At 31.7% G+C, this 27931-nt stretch overlaps 1 protein-coding gene across 2 annotated transcripts; it reads left to right on the forward strand.

The window, feature by feature from the left end:
- The first annotated feature begins 2876 nt into the window (after window positions 1–2876).
- On the forward strand, window positions 2877–27869 carry LOC126856772 (muscle LIM protein Mlp84B-like). 2 transcript variants are annotated; one of them, XM_050605628.1, is made up of 9 exons: window positions 2877–3052; window positions 9209–9330; window positions 11226–11391; window positions 15745–15874; window positions 19438–19534; window positions 21301–21385; window positions 23611–23907; window positions 24640–24960; window positions 25785–27869. In XM_050605628.1, the coding sequence occupies exons 2-9, from the start codon at window positions 9216–9218 to the stop codon at window positions 26059–26061; spliced, it is 1488 nt and encodes a 495-aa protein (XP_050461585.1). In that variant the 5' UTR covers window positions 2877–3052; window positions 9209–9215; the 3' UTR covers window positions 26062–27869. The 2 variants fall into 2 exon arrangements, with proteins under 2 accessions (XP_050461585.1, XP_050461577.1); XM_050605620.1 differs by lacking the exon at window positions 19438–19534 and adding an exon at window positions 20516–20612.
- The last annotated feature ends 62 nt before the right edge of the window (window positions 27870–27931 follow it).

Genomic DNA, 27931 nt, shown 5'->3' on the forward strand with positions numbered 1-27931 from the left:
TTTTTATAGAGCTTCGTCATAACTTCATTGGGTCTCTCGCGATTTCTGCTTTGTTACATTTACCTCCGCTTATATCGTCAGATCCACGACAGATATTACGATATTTCTTCGGTGTGTGCGATAATAATCCGCGACGTCGTGGTCTTCATAACCGTAAGCACGATCCGCACGTAGGCGGGCGCGTAACCATATACTTGGACCTTTTTATATAAAGGCATGTATATGTAAGCGCGCGTACATATATCTCCCTAAAAATAGAAATTTGAGCAAGATATTATTATTAGACGATGAGTGCGTGGCCGCGCGCGACTCCTCACCGACGGTGCTCACCACGGTGCCTCGTTACGAAAATGCGGGAGAGAGAGAGAGAGTATGGTCGTCCTCCCTTGCTTAACCGCCGCCCACGCTTTTCGCCGCTTTCGTCTCGAGGAAACGAGGAATCCCGCGACTTGAGGGTGCTCGGGTACACGGAAAACACCCGTTAGTAGAGGAATTGTATGCCGGTGGGAGATTCCTGAGCACGATGGATGACAAAAAAAAAAAAAATGTCCGCGATTTATCACCCTTTCTTCTGACAACTGTTGAATTAAATTTCTAGAAGCGTACACTGACCGCTCTGCTCATTGCAATAATTGTTTTATCTGAAAATTCTTCAGTATTTAATAGTATGTTATACATTTGTAACTTATAAGCACAGCATAGTTTGATATAATAAAAATATTTGAAAAGATTAAATATATATATATATATATATATATATATATTTAATCTATATTAATTTTGCAATTAAAATAATAAAAAATATGAAATAAATACAGGCGTGCGCTAAAATAGTTGTTTGGATGATCAAATATTAGATTTAATTTATGCTAGCTAGTAATTATTACTTTTGTTATTTTAATTGCAAAATTAATATAGACTTATAATACATGGATATATATACATATATATATATATATATATATATATATATATATATATATATATATGTAAAATCTTACTAATTTTTTTAGATTACTCTTTCAGTATTTATTTTATTCTTTTATAATAATTTATTTATATAAAATATATTTATATAATTATATTTAAAATTAAAATTATATTTATATAAAATTTATTTTATTTTTATATAATTTAGAAATTATAATATAAGTAAAATTATAACTTAAAAATTATAACATAATATAAATTATAATATATATAAAATAATATAATATAAATATAATTATAATATGTTATCTAATATAATATAATATAATATAATGAGAAATTAATATGAGAAATTATAAAATTTAATTAATTTTATAATTGCCTCGTTCTTAATCATTATTAGTGCAATTAAAATCAAATACTTGTTTTCTGCCTTTTATAGCTCTTTACATGCAATCTTTAAGATTTTACGATATTTATAAGGATAGTTCATCATCAGATATTTCGTAAAATTCAATCGTAATTATTAACACTTACTAAGATTATATTTATAAAGTCGAGAATATTCATAGAGGAAATCGAGCATGTGGCTTCAAACGATAGCCTTGCATATTTTCGCTATGTTTCACTAACTACGACAAGTATCCCTCGGAATTCTTCGTGTCTACCATCTTCGATGTATTTTTACTTTCTACCGCGACCATAATTCTTCTCAGGGGCGGTACTTTCTGTCGTGAATCCGCGGATATTTACATGCTCTAAAGTGGGTCAAACGTGTGTACCTTTATGTGGGCATAGTTTCCGCAGTACGTAAATATTATATTTTATTTAAGGATTATATATTATTTTTTTAATTTCTTTTATAAGAACTTATGATATTGATCACCCAAGACAAAAAACTCAAAAATCAGAAGAATTTTAGAATCGAAAATTTTAGCTCGAGCAATTATTGATACGCGAATTAATTAAACTGAATTAAACTGAATTTAAATGTTTCGTGTTTATCCTATATATTTCCAATTTCGAGAAACAGTGGCCAAAAGAATAAAGAATTTTAATTTTCTGATATTGTAGTCTGTGATTGTCCGGGATATATTTTTCTGATTTATCTGCGTTACTGAATCTTTTGATTGATTAAGCTAATCTTATCAAATCGATTTTATCCAATAGGGAATTATAATATCGTAGTAATGATTCTCTTTTATTATTCGCGGTTAAATACTATAACATTAATCTAACAGTATATATGTATAAGCTGTGCTATTCGTCAAATTGTCAGATTTTTCTGTTACTTCTTTTTACAGTTCAATATGTCAAGATGCGCAAGGTGTGGAAATGATTTATTATAATTTGTCATACCATTTACTTTTTGTATCAAGTTTGCAAAATTTAATTTTATATCTAGCAGTATCTTTTTGATATTTAAAAATATGTATATAAGAGAGAATACATATTTTATCTAATTAATTGATGTGCAGTTTTTGTATTCGTCCTCGAAAAAAAAACAAATGTTTTTTGTTCCATCCATCTTTTAATAACAGCTGACGATAACATTTGGCGAAAGTCGAATTAGCTTCTCATTAAAAAAAGAAAATAAATAAAAAATATATTTTTATATACGTAAACATTATTATAATCGTACTATAAAAATAGAGATTATGAAATTTATAGATAGTAAAATGAGTAAATGTCAAGCGATTTGTAATCAAGAGAATTAAATTAATTGAAGTATTGTGCTATCAAAAAAAAAATCTTATTTTTTTCGGCAGAGAAACTTGGAAAATTGGGAAAAATTATATTTCAGCCCGGAGAGGCCCCTCAAATCTTATCTCGGCAAAGTTCCCGCCGCCTTTCGACGTTCACCACGCTGGCATCACAGCGTTGTCATCGTCAACAGCACTGACGTTCCCGATGCACACGTGCCGTGTGCAAAGCCTAAGGGGGCTATGACTAGGACGCTCCCGACGCGAGAACAGTCATTCGAATCCAGTATTAGTGCGGTGTAGAGTGCTCGGTGTTTTGTAATTCACTTATTCGAATTATCCTTTCTCTCTCTCTCTCTCTCTCTCTCTCTCTTTGTTTTTTCTCTTTCTTTCTCTCACGCGACTACGATCGATTAGTGGTGAGTATTCAGATAATAGTGTGGGCGGATATATATACTTCTTTACTACTATCAGACACTACTACCGATGACAGTACTCAAATACTGACGATATAAAAACATGGCCATTTGTATCGCTCCAAGAAGTGCATCTAAAATTACATTGCGAACGTGTTTTATCTCAGCCGCGTGATTTGTCTGTTTTCTCTGTGTCTTTCTTTCTCGTGAAATACTGATATTTGCATAGTGCCCTGAAAGGTATTTATCTTGAACGCGCATGTGCGTTAGGTCAGCTATTTATATGAATTGTCACATATCACTAATAATGTTCTTTCAAATTTTTTTTTTTTTTATACAGATCAGTTTACAATAAAATGGCATTTTTTTTACAAACAATTAGAATTATCAAGAATTCACCCTAATTTATGTAGTTCATAAAATTCTGATTTGTGCCTTTACGGAATTTCATTATTAAATATTCATACGACTTACCAATTTATCTATGCAACAAATTAAAATTAATTTTTTGTGATAAAAATTAATAATTATCCGGCAATCTGTAGATTATCAAAATCTATAGGTCAACTAATTTGGAATTAATAGATTGTTATTATTTTTAAGCTATATAAAATGTTCTATTTTTAATTTGTAGATTGCGTATCTTCTTCAACTTATTAAAGAGAAAGTAATACAAGGAGTAATATAAAAAATATTTCAATTTGAAAACATATCGATCGAATCAAGTCTTTCAACACACTATAAAAATAATATAAAAATATATTTTGACGAATTTTCAAAATAAGTTAATTTCGAACTTGAGGTGAAATATTTTGTAGCTCTGTTCAATAATGTAGACGAAGGAAGAAGATTTAGTTAACAAGATTTAATATTAATTCGGCGTAAGCGACTACACAGATGGACAAAGTAAGGGATGTCTATGCTATTTAGGATGGATATGCCATGATGGAGAATCTAATGTCCTTAAGATCTAATCTCGTGCTAGAAATATTCAAATAGAGCCATGATAACTCAACATAGATTCCGCATTATGTTATTATTACAAACTTGATGAGATGTTAATAAAATTTTATGAACCACGCGAGATCAGCCGGTCAATTTGTTCCTATAATTGAGCGTAAGATCTATTAGAAAGAACAATAAAATAGAGAAATAAAAATAATAGAAATATTGCATTTTGTATACGACAATCGAAAATAATATTTGAAATTTCAAAATAATGATAAATTTTTATTTTAATTGATCTTAATAGCTTTAGTTGATTAAATTTATAACACCAACGATCACTTTGTATAAAAAAAAAATACATAAATAAATATTATTATAATTTTTTCATGGAAATTTTTGTAGATAAATTATAGATAATACACATGTTCGCAATATTTAATATAATGCTCAAATAAATTTTACGTAAAATATACAATCGCGTGTGCTTTATTGTCATAAAGTTATTATCTCACGTTTCCGTAACGAGTTGACAATCTTGTTAATTTTAAAAATATGCACGTTTTTTCTCCCCTCTATTATTAATTACCGAAATTCAATCTCTTGTCGACTAACAACGCTAATCAAACTAAGTTATCAAATAAATTTAACGAACGAAATTTCATTATCAAGTTAAGCGAATGTGATTAGTCCAATAATCCCCATGCTTATTTTGTAAAATCATTATAACGTTATTTGCAAACTGATAGAACTAATTGCAAAACGCGAGTTTAAATCAGAACATGGATTTTTAAACGGATATATTAAAAGATTGTTGCTTAAATATTTATTACGATAAATGCGACAAGAGTTCGCGATATAAGAAAATGATAATATTAGAAATATATATATATATATATATATATATATATATATATATATATATCTTATTAATGTGTTAATATAAAAGAAACTTAATTTTTTTTATAATTAAATGCAAAAAAAATTTAATTTTTTTTTGCAATTATTCGTTAAAATTACAAAATTTGTTTAAATTACAAAATTACAAAATTTGTTTAAATTATTCGTTAAAATTACAAAAAAAAATTTAATTTTTTTTTATAATTTTAACGAATAATTTAAACAATATTATTTAATTTAATACTCGAAGTAATACGCAGGTATATAAGAAAATGAACTTTTTTTTATTCTCTCTCGCGTAGCAATATTTTGATTGCTCGATTGCTTTGGACTTGTGTGATGCAATGCAAGATATCGTATTACATCTAAAATATTTCACTACATCGAGTGTTGTAATTATACATCATACGAGTCATCGGGCGCTTAGGATTTCTTTATAGCGTAATTTAATTTTAGAATCTTAGTTTCATCCGTTTGCTTATGCTATCCGGATGTGATTTATCAAGTCAGTTTGAAACATGATGCCGCGATAATATTTCCGGATATATTCGTGAAAATATTAAACCACCATCTATTATGACCGCTTATTTGTTTTAATTGTCAAAATCGCGATTTTCCTTTTCAAAAACAATTAATCAATCATAATATAACAATATAATAATCTATTGGTTTTAAGCAAATTTTATCATCAAATATAAGATAATAATAATTAGTAAATAAAAATTTAAATGGAAATAATATTGATGATTGAATAATATTTAATGATCTAGTCAAATAACAGCTTTTCAAATAATTTATTAAGTAAATTGTAAGACTGAAGCTAAGGTATATATATGTATGTATATATATATATATATATATATATATATATATATATATATATATTCCTTAGCTTCAGTCTTACTATATATATATATTTTATATATATCTTTTATACATACATATATATATATATATATATATATATAAGATTTATATTGTATATTTTATGTATTTTTTAAATATATTATGATATGTATTGAAGATGTATTGAAGAATGTATTGAGATATGTATTGAAAAAAATATATAAAGCATAAGCTATTTTATAAAATTCCTTGGGAGATACGTAAAAAATACAAGATCTTTGCATTTTATAATTATATTCACCTTATTTGGCAAACCATCGTTTTTGCTTCAAATCTAAAATTCAAACTTAATAAAACGAGCTTATTTAATAATCGCCAGGTCGATGATTCATCCATTTATTAGTGCCAACACTTACCGCATTGCATACGGTAATTATTCATTCTTGGCCGTTTTCTATCATTATTTTACTCTAATTTTAATTTTAACTTACGTCGACATATTGCGCAAATCACATGACTCACTTTCAACAATATAATACCGGTATTTAAATCTCTTGAAATCAAAGATTGCGGTTCATCGACCGACATACACATTTTTAATAATAAAAATAATATAAAAGAGAAAGAATGAGAGATGTAAAAAAATATATATAAAACCAATAAAAGTTGACGTTGAAAATTTCTCTCTCTATTCAGTAAATAATATTATATTTAATATAATATAATAAACATAAAATTAAATTTAAATTTTCATATTTTCAGCTTTTATATACATCATATCATCAAGTTTATATAAAAATATTACAATATTTTGCATAAGACACAAAATTAATATTTAAAAAAGTGAAAGTACAAAATATCGTGACTAGAAAATTATTTTAGACAAATCTTTCAAATTTTTTAAATGCAGATCTTGAGATTGTTTGCTCTATTGTCTAATGTAATAACACTTGAGCACATATACAAGTACTTTGCAATCTCACTGCGTGTCAGGACAACGCAAATTAATTTACCGTGCATTTCATACGTCTCCGAATATGTGTGCGATTGAACGGTAGGAGAAACGAAAGGAGATCAGCTACCGTGGAGAATCTAGCGCCTTCCCTAATACGGCCTCGCACCCTGCACGCGTCTGCACGGATATAGATACGTCTGCTCTCTCTCTCTCTCTCTCTCTCCTTGTCTCTCTTTCTCCTATTGCCCGCGCACGCCGTCTGTCACTACTGCTTGTGCCGTTGTTAACGCCGTTACTACTACTAGCGTGTCATATGTTACTACTGTCCGCTACTACTGTCAGTAGTAACAGAGCGTATCTATACAGCTGAATAGTTTTCATACATTACGATAAAATATAAAAATAAACAAATGCCCTTTTTTAATAGCAATATGAAAATTTAGTTAGATATTTAATAAAGATCAGAGTATCTAATTAAATATTGATCAAAGTATATGTGATAATAATAATTATCGTATTATTCCTATAATAAAAATGACTAACGGAATGTTTTATTTTAAATGGTATTTTAATTATTTTAAATATAACTAATTTGTTTTAACCAAAATTAAGATACAATATATATGGTAATAATACTGTAAATTATGTGACATTTGCGGATAAAAGAAAATAAGGATTATATTAAAATATTTTCTAAAATAAATTTTTGTATACTTAAAAAAATAGCATAGATCCATTCTTTTCCTTCATCACTAAAAAATATTATGTCTAATAGTAACAGATAGAACTACTATTTATTTTTCACTGCGCTTATCATCACATCATATAAAAAATAACATAAATATTTTACAAATCCAAGAATTAAACTCGCATAACAAATACGAAAATAGTTGATGATATAATGTGTGATATAATAGCTACAATGTGTGTGGCAAGAATAGCTTGAGCGGAATAAATGCTTATAACAAAGAAATATGAGAATCGGAGAAACAAAATTCTTATTAAATTATGCGATATAAGATACACGTCTCTTATCATTATCATAAATACCACTAATAATATTTCAAATTAGTTTCAATATATATTTGACTTGTTTATATACTTCTATCTAATTTCTACTATTATCGTTGCATTTATTATTTCTGTGAAATGGCAATGCCACATAATATCATATATATCAAGTATATCACATTGTTTCTTTCACTTACTTTTATTTACTATTATTTTGTAAATTATTAAAATAAAATATTATGATGATGCATATATACCATCAACTATCAACGTTGCCAAACGCTATTACGCACACCCACTATCTTTTGCGTGCCAGATATTATTCTCATCTTGTTGCAGCATGTGTGTCAATTAATTACGATCTGTTCTTGTGTTTTCGCAGCAATAACAGCGGCGAACATAAACATTTATTTTAGATAATCAGAGACCTTTTATACCACACAATTTGTCATTTTGAAAGCTAAATAATAAATATCTATTGTGAAAATATATATATATATATATATATTTAATGCTATGTTCTTACAATTATCCTACAACTATAGAGTTCTTTTAAAGTTAAAAAATATTTTTAAATTCTAATGTATAATTTTAAAATTCTAAATATGTACAAATAATTTTTTTTTTTGCTTTTTCGGATGTCTTATTTGAAAAAAATATTATATCTTATATCATTCATTTATATAAAATTTATATAAAATTTTGTATTCTATACGTCATTATTATCAGAAAAGTAGCAACATATCTGTTTAAAAATAAAATAAATGTCTATAAAATCATTTATATGTTCCCTACATTTGAACTCATCAAAATCAATGTTTACTCGATTATTTAAACAATCATTATTTTCTTGAATTTCTAATATTAATGCTACAGATTGAATCCGAAAATTCTCTTCTATATCAAGCTACGATATCCTGTGTGTAAATCATATAAGAAGATAGCCATTTTTATTTATATACTTCTATTCAACGTCCTGATTGTTTCTCGAAATACTTCTCTTCTCTTTTTCTACACCTCCATTCTTCCACTTGCTCGATCGTACGTTTAAGCTGACCACAGAAATAGAACCGGTTGCCGACGAGTCAGACGGAAACACGAATTGTTTACGTCCTCGTAAACTGGCCGGTTAGGTAACCGAAATGGGTTAGCGTACCGACGATGATTCCCCTCGATATTAATAAAAACATTTGATTCGCGGATTTTGAATTTCGAAACTGCGAATTTTTTTTTTTGTAAAAACACACATCTCGCGATTGTATTACAATAGTATTGTTTTGATTCTTCCAATGATTTCTTTTTTAAAAATTTTTTCCAACATCTAGGAAGGACTCTAAACAAAAAATTAATACACTTTTAAATTTCAAGTTATTAATCGAAATAATTGACATAGAAATAATTTCTCGACTTCTGACTTAACAATAGATAATTTGATAAATAAGTAGTGTAATCGCAGGTGAAGCACACGCGGATAAATAACGGGATTGACTTTTCTGTTGTAGTGTAAAAATGCCTTTCAAGCCTGTGGAACATCCAAAATGCCCTAAATGTGGCAAGTCCGTTTATGCTGCAGAAGAGCGGGTTGCCGGTGGATTGAAATGGCACAAACAGTGCTTCAAGTGCGGTAAGTAAACACAACGTAATCTTGTAAATTGGAAGAAGAGTGAATGGGTTTTCTTATTGGCGCAAAATAAATCGATGTCTTGAAACTGGAATACGGTGTCATTTTGCAACTTAAAAGTTGAAGGAAAAAAGGAATAATATAGAGTGTTCAGCGTAACGGTCCACACAAATTTTGACATTTCTGACAGTTTAAAAGAAAGTTCATATAATGAAAATTAATTGTGATTTATATCGCATTTATAATCGAAATATTGATTATACAGAATAAAAGTGAAAATAAAAAAAAAATGTTTACATTTTTAGTCAAAGCTTATGTGCTGCTATTTAAAAAAATGCTGCAAATTTGATATTAAATATTAATAAAAGTGTCACTTATTATAGTGCATTTCATCTTGAAGTCCCCTTCAATATTTTGAAAAAAAAATTGCCATTTAAAAAATTCAGGGTGACATTGATTTTTTTATAAAAAAAATTTTTTTCTCAAAATTTTTTATTGCACATAATAGCTTGCGTAAAACAGATTAATTTTCATTATATAAACTTTTTTTTTAAACTGTCAGAAATGTTTCAAAATTTGTGCAGACCGTTACGCTGGACACCCTGTATGTGTATATATATATATATATATATATATATATATATATATATATATAGGTATATAAAAGAATTGTATTTATTTGACATTATCTGTTTATATTTATGAGATATTGAAAATATATTTTATTATATTTTTGCATTTTCTTGAATTTGGGAAAGAAGGGCGAAATATTATATTTAAATTTAAATCGCAATTTTTAACGTAGATAATATTTGATTTTATGTAGAGAGAGCAAAAAAGCAAATTTATTGTATATATTTTATTGCACGTTTTCATAATTTTATATTTGTTGGTAACTTGTAATTTATAAAAAGATATATTACTGACAATCACAATTTTTCATGATCAAAAATGGTACAAAAACTGAGTCATTGTCAAATCGTTTTTTAAATAGTTAAACGCTTTAATAAAGTAATGATTTTTTTTTATTATTCTCAAATTTCATCCGTGATAAAATTGAATTAATATGAGTCATAAAAAAGCTTATATTTTTTATGTATGATTTCTGTAAACCATCTTAAATTTATTTTTTGATTCAATGATTAATATTTAATATTATATTTATGCTCTTTTTGTAAAAAGTTCTATAAAAGTTTCTATAAAAATGTGGCCGAATATTTTCATTACGGAAGAGTTGCATTATCGAGCCTCCTATTCTTAGGCTGGTCTAAAATAAATTTTATATCCGATAATATGTCGCGATTGTAAAACTGCATCTGTGGTCACAAACTATTTGATGATTAATCGGTAATGATTTTGAATGCATTTTGAATCGTTTTCTGAAGAAACGTAATATATGCGTATTTATTTTTAAAGTAATCTAAATATATTGTAAAATTTTAAGGAATGAGAAAGAGTCTAATAAGAGTTTAATAAGTAAAAGTTGATTTTTAACACATCTTGCGATAATATCAGCAGTATATGTGTTTTTGAATATTTCACATTGTATGCACATGTCAATAGAAGATATATTACGTCTTTTTATTTTCTAAGTACATAAGAAAGTATATGTATGTAATATCTACATTACGTATCTCTTTATTAAAAAATAATCGTGATAATAAATAATGATATTTCGATACTCGGCCTATTTTTTTATAATAAAAAATATAGTTGAAATATATAATTAAATTGTACACTTATACTTGAAATATATACTTAAGAAATATTGCCGAAGAGAAATATCAGTCAAATGCTTTTTAAATAAAATTTTAAAATAGTGTAATTTATGTCGTGCCTCGAAACTTGAGCAAGAAACGCCGTAATCTTCCATGACGTACGACGACCGTGTGTTGCAGGTCTTTGCAACAAATCGCTCGACTCGACAAACTGCTCCGAGCACGAGGGCGAGCTGTATTGCAAAGTCTGCCATGGCCGCAAGTTCGGCCCTAAGGGTTATGGATTCGGTGGCGGAGCTGGCTGCCTGTCCATGGACCAAGGCGAGCATCTGCAAGCGAAGAGCGAGTGAGTGCATCCGCTGTCGCGCAACCTCGAACCCCGATACCCTCTTCTTTCCTTATCCCTGAATAGCGTACTCCACAACGCGGTTCCGTATCGGAAGCATCTGTCATCCTGTCTTTTCCACGTGCGCGAAATTAAAAATCATCACCGACCGAACAACCGTCAGCATGATCCTTCTCTTGGTCAATCCGTGTCTCCAGCAACTCAGAAGAAGCCACTGTCTGCGCAGATTGTACCAGGAAACCGAAGAGCATCTACGTATACGTGTACAGCGTATCCGATATAGTGAAAAAAGACCGCGTTCCTCCTTCCTGTTCTTTCCTCTTAAATTCCCGAAGCATGACAAAGAGAGAATCTCGTCCAATTTGATTTTTCTTTATTTCCCTTGTGAAGTTAGATCATAGACGGTCCTTTGTGTCCCGATAGTTGAATCTAGACGGTCCAACAGGACCAGACTGTTCTAGTCTCACCTTTATGGAGTCTCTGTCATCACTGTAGTATGGACGAGCATGTTACCTTGTCTCTCCGTCTCCTTCAAGAAACCCTTACATTGTCCTTACTTCTTCTCGCGTCACCAACATTCGATATAATATAGTCAAATTCCACGTTCAATCCTTTTTTTTTTCCCCAAATTTGTTCCGCACCGTCTCCTTGTGCGACTGACCGTCGTCAATCGCACACCGATTGACCGAATTGTTCTCTTTATTTTCTTCTCTTTTCTTTCTTCTTCTGTGTTTTTTTTCTTCTATGCGAAGATACAAGCTAGTTTGTAGGATCATTTGTACCATCTGTAATAAGTGCCATTAAAAGTGGAAAAAAGGGAAAGATAAAACTGGAAACAAAACAACCAAGCGTGTCTTTCATTAACGAATAACACATAAATTTTTTTTCCCTTATCTTTCAGTGTGTAAATAGATGAATGCACGAATGTGCATAACGATAAGCGTAACTTTCAAAGACACGATAAATAGATTCGCGGAGTTGATGCTACGGTCAAAGTTGCACTATCGTCAAATGCAAACGCACGTGTGCGATTCTACTTAAAATTCTAACCACGAGATATTGAAATCCGGTAAATTTTATGTGCCATAGACACGGAAAATCGCGCTCCCATTATCGCGAATAAATGTAAAAGATGATGATTCGTTACGGCTGTAGCATCGAGATTCGAATCCGTATCGGCTTCAACTCGCGCGACTGTAACTTTGACTCAAGCTAAACAACTGCCTCGCGACTCTATTTGCGTAAAGACCACGAAAGTAGAGTGTGCACCGTTGAAGTACGGGCGCACCATCGCTGCACGTACCTTCATTGTCTGTGACTTCGAGCCTTTGCGTACGAAACTCGCATCTTCGGCCCTTCGTCCCTCTCTCTCTCTCTCTCTCACTTTCGCCAAGAAAGGGAACGAAGCGTGCACAAAAAAAAAGACAAAAATACGAGAAAGATACAAAAGATATAAAGCAACACACGACACACCCCGCTCCCGCCAGCCCCGCTGAACACGAGCCAACCGGAGGCAACCATTGAACGATATACCGTTGTCACTTTATCACATAGTATGAGCTGCGTGATAAAGAGAAAATACCGAGTATGAAAATGGTGAGCATCGAGTCAAATTGCGCCTCTGTCTATCTCGCTATCTCTCTTTTTTTTCCTCTTTCTCTCTCTCTCTCTCTCTCTCGCTATCTCTCTTCTCTTTTTTCTTTTTCGCCGCGTGACAAAGCAGCTTCTTTTTCATTTTTGTAGCTTACATACACGTAGCTCTCCCGCATGGCACCACTTCTAATCCTATAATCTCGCTAACACCTTAACTATATAGCGTGGGTGCTGGCGCGTGCGTGCGTGTACGTGCGTGTACGTGCGTGCGTGCCCGCGTGTGTGTTAGTGTATATTATGTATATCGCGTCTACTAGGTCGATATAATGAGGTTATGGCGATCTTTCAACGTCGTTCTTTTAGCGAGAAAAAAAAAAAAAAAAGAAAACGATGTTGCGATGGCAACGCCATTGAGATGAACCTTGACATTTGCCGACTATGTTCTTAGTTTTGTAGGATGTAGTACATGTTTATAATCTAGCGCAGACGCACTTGTGTTGGAGCACTTGTTACGCTCTGATTAGTGAGTAGGATGTCACATTCCCTGCGCACTGTCTTTTCATTACATTTTATGGAATTGATTATCTTCCCATAAAAATTTTAAAAGGACACACAGAATTATTTAAAAAATTCAAGAATTTTTATAAATTAAAGTTTATTGTTTATTTTTTTTTTTTTTTAACACAAAAAAAACGAAATATGCGCTGAAAAATCGAGCAAGGAATTAATAGAGAAAAGAAAGTGCGCGCTATCTGAAATCACCTCTATGCATCATCCTTCAAGGAACAATTTTATTGAAATATTTTAAAACCTATATGTCTATCTTATCAAGTCCTGAGACAAGGTAATGGAGAATACTTTGCCTCTTCGCTTGGCTTTTTCGCACCGTACGCGTCTTCTCCGTCTTATGTATACACTATGCGTCACTATACCGTAATATAAAACCTCCATCTCAACGGCGCAATTGTCACACCACGACAAAGACAACATACACGATCGGTGTCACCTCACTGTGTCGATGATATTCCACCTCACGGTACGGATGCGTGCGTGCGCACGCACAGGCTCTCGCCACATTGCACCCGATATTTCGCAGCACTTGTATATTGTCCCATTTCTTCATTCCTTCTCTTTATCTTTTTCTCTCCGTCTCTTTCCTTCCCTCCTTCTTTTGCATCTTTTTTCGCTGTACGACTGTACCGTATTACGATTTGCTTCTCGGCTCTCCTCTCTCGGGGCTCGGCGGAGGCCACGTGCCGTGGTTGCAAAGGGGAAAAATTACTAACACATTGACTAACACATGCCTAACACAAACTAATCCGTGATACCATTTAATATATTTATGTCTATCTTATTTCCCGATCATCACATCCGACGAAAGTTTCTTTGATTTGAAAACTCTTCGAATGAGAATCGAATATTACGCACACAATAAGAAACTATTGAAATCAAAACAAAAGCTTTTTTATCTAAAATTTTTTTTATCTAAAATATAATTTGAAAAATTTAGAGTTTGAAAAAACCAACATATTCATACATATTTTATGTGTATCAGAAAGAATCATCATATTAAATTGCTAACTAAAAACAAATAAATTGTAATAATTGTTGATGATACTTTTGTAAAAATTATAATTATTAAATGACAGATAATAAGAATCTTCCTCACATAAATGTTACTCACGCAATTTGCTTTTCTATTATAATAATATAACACTATAATATAAAATTTGATTTTAAATATTTTTGTAATATGGCTGTGCTAAAGTATCACTTTCATTCCTTCTTTCATAATAAATTATTCGAAGAATTCTGATTCCATACGTCGGATGTTTTGTGAGCTTGATAGTGCTGTTTATTTCTGTAGATTAGTAACGTTTAGATGTGGAATTGACGGATCGCCGTATGTATTTTAATAATCCATGTGTCCTTTTATGTCATATAAAATCCATATATAAGTTCTCTCCACAAAATATTTTGCTGATATGTTAGCAGGATATAGATTCTGACATTCCTGCGACTATCAGTCTCTCTATATTTTTTATAAGTGTTTGATGATTATATATTTTCTTACTATTTTTTTTTTAGTAGAACACTTTTTTCTTCCTTTGTAAATATATATTTCAAAACCCTCTTGTATATAACATCTTTTCCGTTTCATCTTTTCAATTTCCTTTTCGATTTTCTTTTGTATTTTATTGTATAGATTTTTAAAACACGTTTTTAATCAAACGATTTTCAAAAAAAAAAAAAAAATATGCTTCAGATTCCAAATCTGAATTCCTTGAGACTGTTACACTACTTCCATCTTTAAAATACTTCATTAGAATTGTTTGAGATCGAGTCCCAATTAATTATTCCACAAAATTTACTTCTTACATTATAGTTACTTACATTATATCAAATACTTTATATGTGAACTATCAATTTCACTTCTCAACGGTCACTCCTCTTTCTGTGTGTGCTTGTGTTTTCCATAGCTTTCGATGCTTAATCTGACATTTGAATATTGAATTGTGGAATTCAAAGGTAAAACGTCAGTAAACGTCAGTAAATAAAACGTGAATTTTAAGAAATCATAAGATGCTATTTTAAAATTTTATTGCATTTAAAAAAATTATATGATGATTATATTCGTGATTTGTTTTTCCTTCGAATCCTACGATATATATATATATATATATATATATATATATATATATATATATATACACGCAAACTTTATTGATTGACGGATTTTAACACGCGTGAACTTTTTAGGGGCGAACTTTCGCGGGGTTCGAATGCCATTCTCGAGCCGCGAGCTATCGCGAAGGCACCAGAGGGAGAGGGATGTCCTCGCTGCGGAGGGTATGTTTATGCCGCCGAGCAAATGTTGGCCAGAGGAAGGGTGAGTATTTCAAAGGACGTACGTGGACCGCATTTAACACTAAATGCAAGATTAGACACATCGAAGAGAAATTTTTAATTCCAGACAATTAAAAAATTGTTGATAAATGATATATATATATATATATATATATATATATTTTATTAATTATTGCATTATTCTTTTGGTATCAAAATAAACTGTTCGAGAGGTCTAATAATGTGATCGTAATCATACTGCATTTAGAGTTAAACGGACAATGATAAGTCTTTCGCGTCACCTTGGTGCTTCGACCGATCGTTCGCTCGCGTATTTAAAGAAAAATGAAGGATTTTACTTAGTCATTCAATATATAATTTAATCAATTGTTTCTGTCAAGGATGTTCTGGATGTACAATAGTAGCAAAAAATTGTCAAAATTAAAAAGAAAACATGTTTCTTACGTTTATACTGTTTGAAAAATCAAAAAAAATATATCCGGGTTATGAAAAAAATTAAAGTATCACAAAATAATATGGATTTTGACGTCTTTATAAAAGAAAATAGCTAATTAATATTTTCCCTAATTTATGGCAAAAACATTTGATCGTGAATACCTTGAAATCAACTGCAAAAAACAATGAAAAACGAGTAATTTGTAGAAAGAGAGAAAGAGACAGATAATATTTTTCTACAATTTTTAGTTAATAACTTTTAAACGAATAAGTGGCTCTAAATTAAGTTTTGCACAAATATTTATTAGAATTTCCTTCATATATGTGAAAATTTTTATTTCATTGGTAATATTTTTTCCTTGTCAAATTTGTCAATAAGTACTACAATAGACGATTTTCCACAAAAATCAACAGTAATTTTAAATTTAAATAATTTCCAATCCGTTAAGAGATTTGTGTTCAGTTTTTGCATAAATATTCAGAAGAAATAATTGAACAATCTATGAAATTTTAATGCTTTTGTTAGTATTTCGATATATGCCACATACATCCTTAAAATTCTTTTTTTATAAAATACTATTAAGCTTCTATCTATAGAAAAATACTCTCTTAAGCTGAATCAGTGAAAATATTATTGATGAAAGCATAAGATTTTATCAAAAACACGTTTTGCTTTTCTGTCTTATATTCCATAATTATGACAATAAAATTTTATTAAGAAATTAAATAATATTAATTGTACATATTTGCAAGATGTAATTATTTATTGCGGATTGCTATTTTCTAAGAAAAGCTTTATATACTACATATCTAGATTGAAACATATATAATTCATATTAGAATTATATGTATATGTATTACACTTTTTTACACTTTTAAAATGTGATAAACAAAAAATATAAACAAGATTCTGAGTTAAAAAATTTAGATATTTCTTTAAGAAAATATATTCCTATAAATTTATCTAATATATATGATTATATAATATTATATAATTATAAAATATTATATAATATTATATAATTATAATATAATATAATATAATATAATATAATATAATATAATATAATATAATATATTATAATATTATAATATATAAGAGATGCATTTCAAAATATCATTAATTAAAACAGCGACTTTTTCAAAGAGATTTCATTAATTTGCAGTACTATACTATGACTGAGACCATTAATGACTATTTGCTGATTTTCAGTAGTAATACTGATTTCATTTAAAAGTATAGTCCTTAGAAAGTGTCGTAAGTAATTTTCAAGACATTCCGTACATTAGTTTTACAGAGCGCAAATATTCTAGACTTAGAATAATGAGTGATGCACGTGGTTCGAAGATATTCTCTCGGAAACTTTTAACTCGGAAGAAAAAAACACACAAAGTTGCAAGAATCAACGAGTCTCGATTTTAATTTTTTTTTTAGTGCTTTCAACCGATTTTAGATCCAGTTTTAGATTGGCAGACGGGAGTGTGCCAAAAATAATCCTCCACATATTCGACTCGAGTCGCGACCTTATTATTCTAGATACGCGATCCCTGATGAGTGGGCCGTTCTCGAATCTGGACCGCGAATATATTTCCGCGGGCGAGGGCGGCAACGCGGGCGGGAGGGGGGGAGGGGCAGGTAAAGGGTGGCAACGCGATTTAGCACACGGGGCAATAATAATCGGCCGCTGACGCGGCGACAGACAGATTGACGCAATCGGCACCCTCTCCGAGTCGCGCTTACTCACGCGTATTTCGGAAAATCTGGACGGGACCGCGACGCGGTAAAAACGCGCCGCCCGGTTACAAAATACCCGCGGCTTTTGCCGCGCGTCTAAATTCAGCGCGCGACGATGGGCCGCGTCTCACGCCGTTCCCGTAATCTTATCCAATCTCCATTTCATAACAATGCGAGAAAAAAAAGAAAGAGAAAAATAGTAACGGGCGGGAAGAGAAAGAGTGAGCGAGAGAGAAGCGAGGGTGAGTGAGAGATGAGTGAGGGGAGAAGGAGAGGAGAGCCTTGTCTCGCCTCTTGATGCCCGGTTAACTTTCTCGGTTTCGTCAGAGAACGTCTTTGGCTACGCACCAACTGGCCGGCCAATCTTAGTCGGCCCGATAGCCAGCGATAAAATGGCTCGCTACCAGAAGAAGTGCCGCTCAGAAACCAGAGAAACGGAGGCTAATTGCCCGGCCGACAATCTGGTCCGGCGATAATCCGCGCGCGAAAACGGCGGTGATCCATTTCCCTCATCGTTCCACGTGACTCATCGGCATATCGCTGAGATCGTTTCTTTACGCAAGAGAATTCGACTACAGTTCCTATTAGCTTCTCTCCTCAAAAAAAGCACACCAGTGTAGTTTTGTAGAATTGGAATGAAAAATTAAGAATCACGTGGAAATTGTTCTCAAAAGATTTGTTCTCAAAGGAAATTGTTCTACAAAAGTACAATAATGTATTTATGATAGAATTTAAATATTAAAATAATAAAAAAAATATAATTGTTACATAACAAGAGATGCAAATATTTTAAATTATCTGCAAACAAATATTTATATCTTTCAAATATATATTTTAAATTAAATTAATCAAATTTTTAATTTAACTGATTCAATTTATTAAAAAATATATGTTGCGTTTTCGCGAAATATATTGAACATTATTAGAGTATTATTATTATTATTAGTGAGATTGATATTGGTATACAAAAAAGATTGCATTCGAGAATCATTGGTACTAAAATAAACACGCCTATGTGTGTGATTTTCTTTCATATCACAATAAATATAATCCTTTATAATTAGAATAATATATAGAATAATAATCCTGCTAATTTTGTAGTAAGATTTATAAATCAATTATTTATTATTTCGGACATATTATTCACATTTATATTATCTTATTTTCAATGAAACAAACAATGAATCTTGTATCATGATGCAAATTCTCTAATTTGAAATATTTGATCTCTGATATCGAGGATATTAAGATAAGGAGATAAATTAAATTAAAAATTTTTCTAGAATCAAAATTTTTCAAAGTCAAAAAGATATACCCGGCGATTCGTCGCGGCACCAAGAGCAGTATCGACGATGAGCGTCTCGTCGTATTCTACTAAATCGTCGTTTTTGGTCAAAACCTCGTTCTTGTGATAGGCTTACCATAAAATGTGCTTCAAGTGCAAAATGTGTCGTCGAAGTCTGGACTCGACGCTTCATTGCGATGGTCCCGACCGCGAGATATACTGTCGAGGTATCTTTCATCTAAAGTATCTAAATAATCCCCTTTACTTGGCTTCCGCCAGTCCTTGATTCTCTTTCGATTTGTTGCACAGACATCCGTACTGACAGTTATCTGTGTTCTGATGTACGTTGAACGATCATGTATCTGGAACGTATTTATTTATCTCTGTCTCTGTTCATCTCCTCGTCTGTTTCCGCCTTCTGACTCGTTCGTTCTTTGTTATTGTCGCCCACTAAAATCGATTTCTAAATTCTTCCCATGCCGCCAGGAGACAGCCCCCGAACATACAAGGGCTGCAGAGGAAGGATCGTAATCATCAATTATTTTGCTACTTCTTGTCTCAACGTTGTTATGAAGACACGCGAATATTTGTTTGTCCGCTCAACATCGCGAATTTTGATAATTATGATAGATAGACTAGCATGTTTCAGACAGAATAACTGCGATGCAGGAAATAATAGATATTAAAGACCAAATTACGAAAAATGCTATTTGTTTCAGTGTCAAAATAATATTTAATGATTTTCGAGTAAAAAATTAATAAAATTAAAATTCGAAAAAAATTTAAGATTAAAGTAAGTTAATTTAAAAATAGATAAATTTTATTTTTATGAAATTTTAATTTAAGAATTAATTTTTATATTGAATGTAATTAAAGATTATGAAGAAAGATAAAATTTAAAAAAATCTTACGCGTTTTTTAATTTTTACAAATTTTAAAGATATAATGATTATAAGTAATATATAGAAATATTATAAAGTCTAGAAATACACACAAAGAAAAATTTACGAAGCACTATCCGTCACTGTTGTCGTGGAAATAAATCTTGGCGGATTCCAAGAAGCGCTTTTAATGTCTGCGCTTCTGAAAGATTCCGATTGATAAAAAAAAACAAAAAAAAAAAAAAAACAAAAGCGATAGTGTATAAAAACACATTCGCCTCTTCCTGAAATTTTTAGTGACTAACCCACCCTTTGTGTTTCGTGCAGCAATGGCACAGGGAATGCTTTAAGTGTGCCAACTGCTTCAAAAGATTAGATTCCGTCAACTGCTGCGAAGGTCCTGACAAGGACATCTATTGCAAAGGTGAGGATGATTGCATGGTATGATGGTATGCACGAAAATATAACGTACAGAATATGCAACGCAATATAGCAACAATTTATAGCCTGATATAAAAAAAATTTAATTCAATTTATAAATAAATTGTTATGCAAATATTTCTAAATCATAAATGTGAAAATATTGCACAATTTGCATTTCTTTAATATAAATATTTATAAAAATATTGATTACTGTGTAAATAAATTCGAAAATCAAATTTGCAGCACTGAAAAATAAAATTTCATTTTTTTGAGCAATCTGTGCCAAAGTGCTAGTAGAAAAACTGATTAATTTCTAAATGTTGGGGATTAAAAAAATCAAGAGCAATATTTTTTCAAATATATCAAAAAAGATATTAGAAAAACGCATACACATATAATTTTAATAGATTTTAATGTCTCTATGTAAAAATATATGTTCCGGAAACTCTAAAATATTCTCTCCACAAATATATATAATTACAGCTTTATTAATATTTAAATTAAAGCTTTAATATTTCGCATTATATTTTAATATTCCAATAAAGAATAAAGATTACAATAAGATTATAAAACAGAGTCTCCGGATAAGATCGCATCGGCGTATCTGTACGATTATATCTTCGTCGCAAGCCATCATCACGAGATAACGTTAGGCGAAACGTGAAACCTTTAATCGATATTGTCTACAGTATGCTACGGAAAGAAATTCGGACCGAAGGGTTATGGCTATGGCCAGGGTGGCGGCGCCCTGCAGAGCGACTGCTATGCCAATGGGTGGGTTTTCAGAGTCGGGACTGAGACGGGAAGCACGCGAGAGAGAGAAAAAAAAATCCCGCCTCGGCTTCTACACTTTCACTATATATGATGCGCTTGTCTGCTTAACAGCTTGCTATCCGAAGAAATTCGGTCCGCGGGGTGTCGGCCACGCCGGGGTTATGTGGAACGGGCTGCAGTGCGATATTGAGGACGAGGGGTACGCGCCCCCCTTAATTATGCCATCTCGATCATTTGGCGCGCGTAAGCAGGATGCCCGGAGCGCGCGGGTAGTGACAGCTCCGTCTTTGAGTAATTTATCGCCGATTTTCTATTAGCGAAAAATTCATCAGACTTATTCTTGGCGTTTGCATTTTTATTTTTTCCGAGTGAAAATTATTGTAATTCAAAGTATTTGAAATTGATTAAAATTGTCTTCTATATTTATAGCATCTCTCTCTAAATGAATAATAGGATAACGTATTGGCTATTCTTGCCCCAAGGCATTTTTCGTATGAGAATAAGAAATCTTCTAAGGCAAAATATAATTATCAAAAGTAAATTAAATTTCAAAAGCAAATACTTTTAATAACGCAATAATATTTCCGTTATTGGAGAAATATCAAGGAATTTTGCAGCGGATGTGAATTTAAAATAAATTTTACAATTAAGAATACGAAAAATGAAGGTTTCAACTTAATCCTTAAATATGTAATTTAATACAATTTGTACGATTTCTTCCGAATAGAGTTAATCATATTTTTGCAAATATGATTATATATATTCTTTCGAGCATTATATTTTCGGGGCTTATATTTTAATCGATAAAAGACTTTTTTATTATTTTCTCATATTGCGAAATTTGCTTTAAATTCAAAGAAATCATTCTTTTTTTTTGTAATAAAAACAAAATATTAAATATAATTTATATATATCTAACAATAACATATGATTATAATAATACAAGAATAATAAATAAAATTTTAAGAATTGAATTTTCGCTGAGCAAACATCGGCTTCGATTTTCTCGAAGAATACAGAAAGATTGTCACTAGCACGTGCCTTCTCCGGAACACTCTGTACACGCGCGCGTTTGTGTGTGTCCGTGTACATACAATATGTACATATACATATATATATTATATATATTATATACATATATATATATATATATATATATATATATATATATACATATAAACCGACGCCTTAACGCTTTGCGCTATTACTCACCTTGGCATCACGAATCGGCCGATCGTATCGGAATATCGAGTGTTCCTTATCGAGGATATCTTAATGGCCATCACGACTCTGAAAGATTCACGTTTTTTTCAAGGAGTACTTACGCGTTCAGTTAGTATGTTGCCAGAGACATACATTCGACATTCCTGTTGCCACACGGTCTGTAGAATCTTGTGCATGTACTTATCGACGAATCTGAAATTCATGTAGAATCGTTTATTAATACGTACCTTTTGCAATTAGATATCATATCACTATACATACGTAAATTAACAATTCTCATCTTTCCTCTTAACTAAGATGATCAGATGTGTGATGTATAATTTACTTGAGACACCCTGAGATAAAAATTTCGTAATCGTATGTTGAGGCAATGAAAGAAAATTCGATTTTCAATGATTATATTTTTATGAACTCGTTTTGAGCGTGAAAATATAAGAAAATATTATATCGTAATTTTGTATGACTACAGAACTTAATTCAATTACGTCTCTATATTTTTTACTTATATGCAGAGTTTTGTATATTTTACTTATTTCATGAATGACATTTATATCCCATTTTCGATATTATGCAGTATATAAGAGAATAGTTCTCTTGTAATTTATTTTTAATGATAGATCTTAATAGAAAAATGTGTTAGTATGTGTATATTTTTAATAAAAAAATCAGAAACAATAAACAAAACTCCAATATATCTCTTTCGTGTGCCTTGACAAGCGAGTGTCAACGCCCTATCATTTGCATGCAACTCTGTTCTTTTCCGATTGCACGAACAAATCGTAGAGATAGGAAAAGCGAGGCGACAATTGAAAATATACTCTTTGGAAAAACCATTTTGAATGCCTTCCATTCTCCCAGCGTGAATTTCAAATATCTGATTCAATATACTTAAAGATAATTAGACAGAGAAATCAATCGCTTTTTCCTAATCTATACGATTCGATATATACGATATATACGTCAAACGAGAATGATAACGCGACCCTTTGCGAAAAACGCAGCGATGCGGCTCCTCGCACCACCGTGATTGACACGGCGATAATCAAGGCCCCCCCGGGCAAGGGCTGCCCCCGCTGCGGTGGCGTCGTCTTCGCCGCCGAGCAGGTGCTCGCTAAGGGCCGCGAGTGGCACCGAAAGTGCTACAAGTGTCGCGACTGCGCCAAGACCCTGGACTCGATCATCGCCTGCGACGGCCCGGACCGGGACGTTTACTGCAAGACCTGTTATGGGAAGAAGTGGGGACCGCACGGATACGGATTCGCATGTGGTTCGGGATTCCTCCAGACCGACGGGCTCACGTAAGTCGTGCCCGATCTAGGACTTTATATTCGTAATACTCTCTCTCTCTTCTTACGCGTGTGGCTATAAATACAACTCGGTTTATATATAACCGAGCCCCGCCGGGTCTCTGTAAATGAGCGCGTTGAAAAGACCCCCCGCCCCTTCCCCCTCCCCGAAGATTTCGAATCATACCATGATTTTTAGTTAATTCGTGATTTGTTTGAATAGAATACGTAAGCGGAAAAAATTAAAATTATATTAGTTTGTGTTAAAATTCTACGACAAATTTTTATCATGAAATTTATCAAGAAAATTTGTAAGAAAAAAAATTAATTTTATATATACATACAGAACTTTAGCGATCTCGTTATATATAAATGTGAAGTATATAGCTATTTCTAATACAGTTTATTCAAAATAAAAGAAAATTTTTTTAAAAAGCTATTTTTTAAAAATATGTCAGTGTATATATACATAAAAAAAATTAACAAATATAAGAAACTGATAAAAAATGAAGACGGTAAAAACTAAAATTTTTAAATTTTAAATAAAATTGGCACAATCAAAAAATATGATTTTTAAAACTATACTTCAAATTTCTAAACAATACATATTCAATTAAATTTTACTACTATATGGCTTTTAAATAAAATAAATCATTCAAGCAAAAGTGTGGATTAAGCTTAAATAAAGAAAATTTAATATCAATTGATGAGAACTATTGATACGATTATGTTAATTACCCGCAGGGAGGAAGAAATTTCAGCCAATCGACCTTACTACAATCCTGATACGACCTCGATTAAGGCGCCAGCTGGGCAGGGTTGCCCCCGTTGCGGTGGCATGGTGTTTGCTGCGGAACAACAGCTCGCCAAGGGCACCATGTGGCACAAGAAGTGCTTCAATTGTGCCGAGTGTCATCGGCCTTTGGATTCTATGCTGGCATGCGATGGTCCCGACAAAGAAATTCACTGCCGCGCGTGTTACGGAAAGCTCTTCGGCCCCAAAGGAGTCGGGTTCGGCCACAAGCCGACTCTCGTCTCGACAAACGGAGAACATGCTCCCTCATAGTAAGTGCATTCCGCAAGATTCCCGGGAGTTCCTGAAATAGAGTAAAATGCTATAGCGAAATGTTAGTTTTTTTTAGGAAACTTTGATGACTGATAGCGATTTTAATAATCGATCTATTGCAATTATAATTTTAAAATTGAATAATTTTATTGAAAGAGATTGTTTGGGTCGTTAAATATAGTGGTCGATTTACATGACACAGTAATGTTCACATCCTTAGAAAAAAAATTCTTAATTTTATTATGATTTATAAGAATTTATATTTAATTTATAAAGTAATAACATTAAAATCCTTCTTCATTTTCATCTGTAAAAATATTTTAAAAAATATAGGAATCTCAATAAATAAGAGATGTATTTTTTAATAAATTTAAAAATATTTTTTAATATAAATTTAAATAAAAGCTATTTATTTTGTAGTATCTTAACAATTATCGATTTTTATCAATCCATTATGAATTTATTAAAAAAAAAATATATATCGTTTCTTCTCGATAATTACCTATAGTTTGAATAATAGATACTATTTAAAATTTCAGAAATATGATACATTTAAGTTTTTTAAAGAAAACATTTTCTGTTCTCCATTTTTTTTTTAGAAATATCCCATACATATATATCAAGTATAAAAATAAATAAATAAGAAACTAATTTTTCAACTTTGAGGAATATTTCGAGATAAAAATACATATAAATATACATACATAATTTTGACAGATGAAAAAGTGTAGCGTAGTTTCATCTTAGACTCCTCTCGTCTAATCGGGTCAGCGTCCGAATCCTTTCACGATTAGATCCTTAGACATTGGCTTTCTTTTCGCAGCATGGACCCCAAGCCCCAGGTCGGTCAAAAGCGAAACGACGGTCATGGCTGCTCGCGCTGCGGCTACCCGGTGTACGCCGCCGAGCAAATGATCTCGAAGAATCGCGTGTGGCATAAGCGGTGCTTCAGTTGCGGCGCGTGCCACCGTTCCCTGGATTCGACGAATCTCAACGACGGCCCGGACGGGGACATCTACTGCCGCGGCTGCTACGGCCGAAACTTTGGGCCCAAGGGTGTGGGCTTCGGGATGGGCGCGGGCACCCTCACGATGGCCTAATTGCCCACCAGCACCCCTTCCTTCCCCCCGCGCCCCGCCCCGCTCCCTCCCCCTCACCCTACACACCGTTCGAGGAGAACCCTCGTCGATCCAGTCTTAAATATTAATGTAAATAATACATCTATATATAGAGGCGTCTCTGACTGTGTATTTTCGACGACAGACGAACGCGCTGCTCCGAAATTTCGATTTCTCCTTTCCTAGCTTACGACGATTCGATGATTTCGATGACTGTGCTTTCATTATTGCAAACGCGACCGTAGCGAAGGATGATGATGTCTTGAGCCCATGAACCTCAAGATCGAGCATAAACAGATAAGCCGCTGCAAATTGTTGATAATATCGCGATAATGACAATATATTGCATATTGATTATATCATAAATAAATTAATTATTGATTAATAATTTAGCTATGATATAAATCAAGGCAAAAATTTCAAGATGTTTTAATAACGAATTCCTACACTCTTTTCTTTCTTTGAAATATAATAAGCTTTAAAAAATTAAAAAATAAAAGATATAAAAAAAATACATTTACTTTTTAAAGATATCTATTATAAATTTTCTTTTTGTTTAATTTTAAAATGCATACTTGATAACAGAAGAAATTAAGTGTTGTCGTTATTAAAATACCATTGCGATATAAATTGCTGTAGCGCATTAGCTATGATCGCGCCATATCAATTTATTCTAAATTATCAACAATATGTATGCGCACTTATTAATTAGATCCATTCTCGCTTAATCGTCACGATGGCTTGCGGATTGCTGTGAAGATTTGACGAGAAATCTGTAAATTGCAAGAGCCAAAACCGAAACGTCAATAATTTCGACATGATGTTCGACAAATCGCTCTTCATGCGATTTTTACAGCAGTCTGCTCGATCTCCGATGACGACGCTACATGCAAACGACTAATCTGATGATCAGCAATTATGAATGTACGAAACTTTTGTTACTTTCTTTTTCTCCTATTTTTCTTTTTTTTTCTTTTTTTTTTAATTCTTGATCAGGAAATTGAAGATGTCTGAAAAAGAAGTTATAAAGATAATGGGAAATTAAATTTCTTTGAATTTATATTTTCTTTGATCAATCTTGCTCAAAAATGTTTACGCTTGTTTGGATAAAAAGCTAGAATACTTCTAAATAATTTCTGTATATTTTTTGTTCTCCGTAAATATGTCTTTTGAATCTCTTTCCACGTAATCCGAAATAATAATGGTTAAAGTATCGATTTTGGTTGAAATAAAAACGAATTTGAAAATTGCATATCTCACATTAAAAATGCTCAAGATGAAGATATGTATTCAGTAAAAAAAAAAAATGTACTTCGCTTCGCAAATCACTAATCAGATTTTTCACATATGATATTGCTCAAGTTAGCATTTTTGATCGTTAACGTTGCTCAGAGTTAAACGTGTAAAAGTCTAAATAATCCCTTTTTATCCATTACATTAGCCATCGTCTACGAAACAGAATGCATCATATAAATATAAATTATAGATGTACAGCTTATTTAACTGTTTCGATCGACGATTTGTACAATGACGATCGGCGCGCGCGTAAAAACTCTACTACGAACGAGTATTACTCCTGCATCGATTTTAATTTAAAAAACAAAGGTTTCGGAATTTGCAATAATTTATCACTGGTATCGATTGCAGCCGACACATTCGCGGACGATGATAAACGTGTGAATACGAATAAAAATTTATATAACCGGGCTACGATCAGCAGCTACGATATAACCAACGACTAAGACGAGAAACTAATTTAATTATGATTTTCAATAAATGTATACTTGAAATTCTCTGCTCATTTTTCTTTACCCAAACAAATTTAAATAATCAATTAACATTTTTAATATAC

The sequence above is a fragment of the Cataglyphis hispanica genome, chromosome 2 (assembly GCF_021464435.1).
Source record: "Cataglyphis hispanica isolate Lineage 1 chromosome 2, ULB_Chis1_1.0, whole genome shotgun sequence".
Lineage (NCBI taxonomy): Eukaryota > Metazoa > Arthropoda > Insecta > Hymenoptera > Formicidae > Cataglyphis > Cataglyphis hispanica.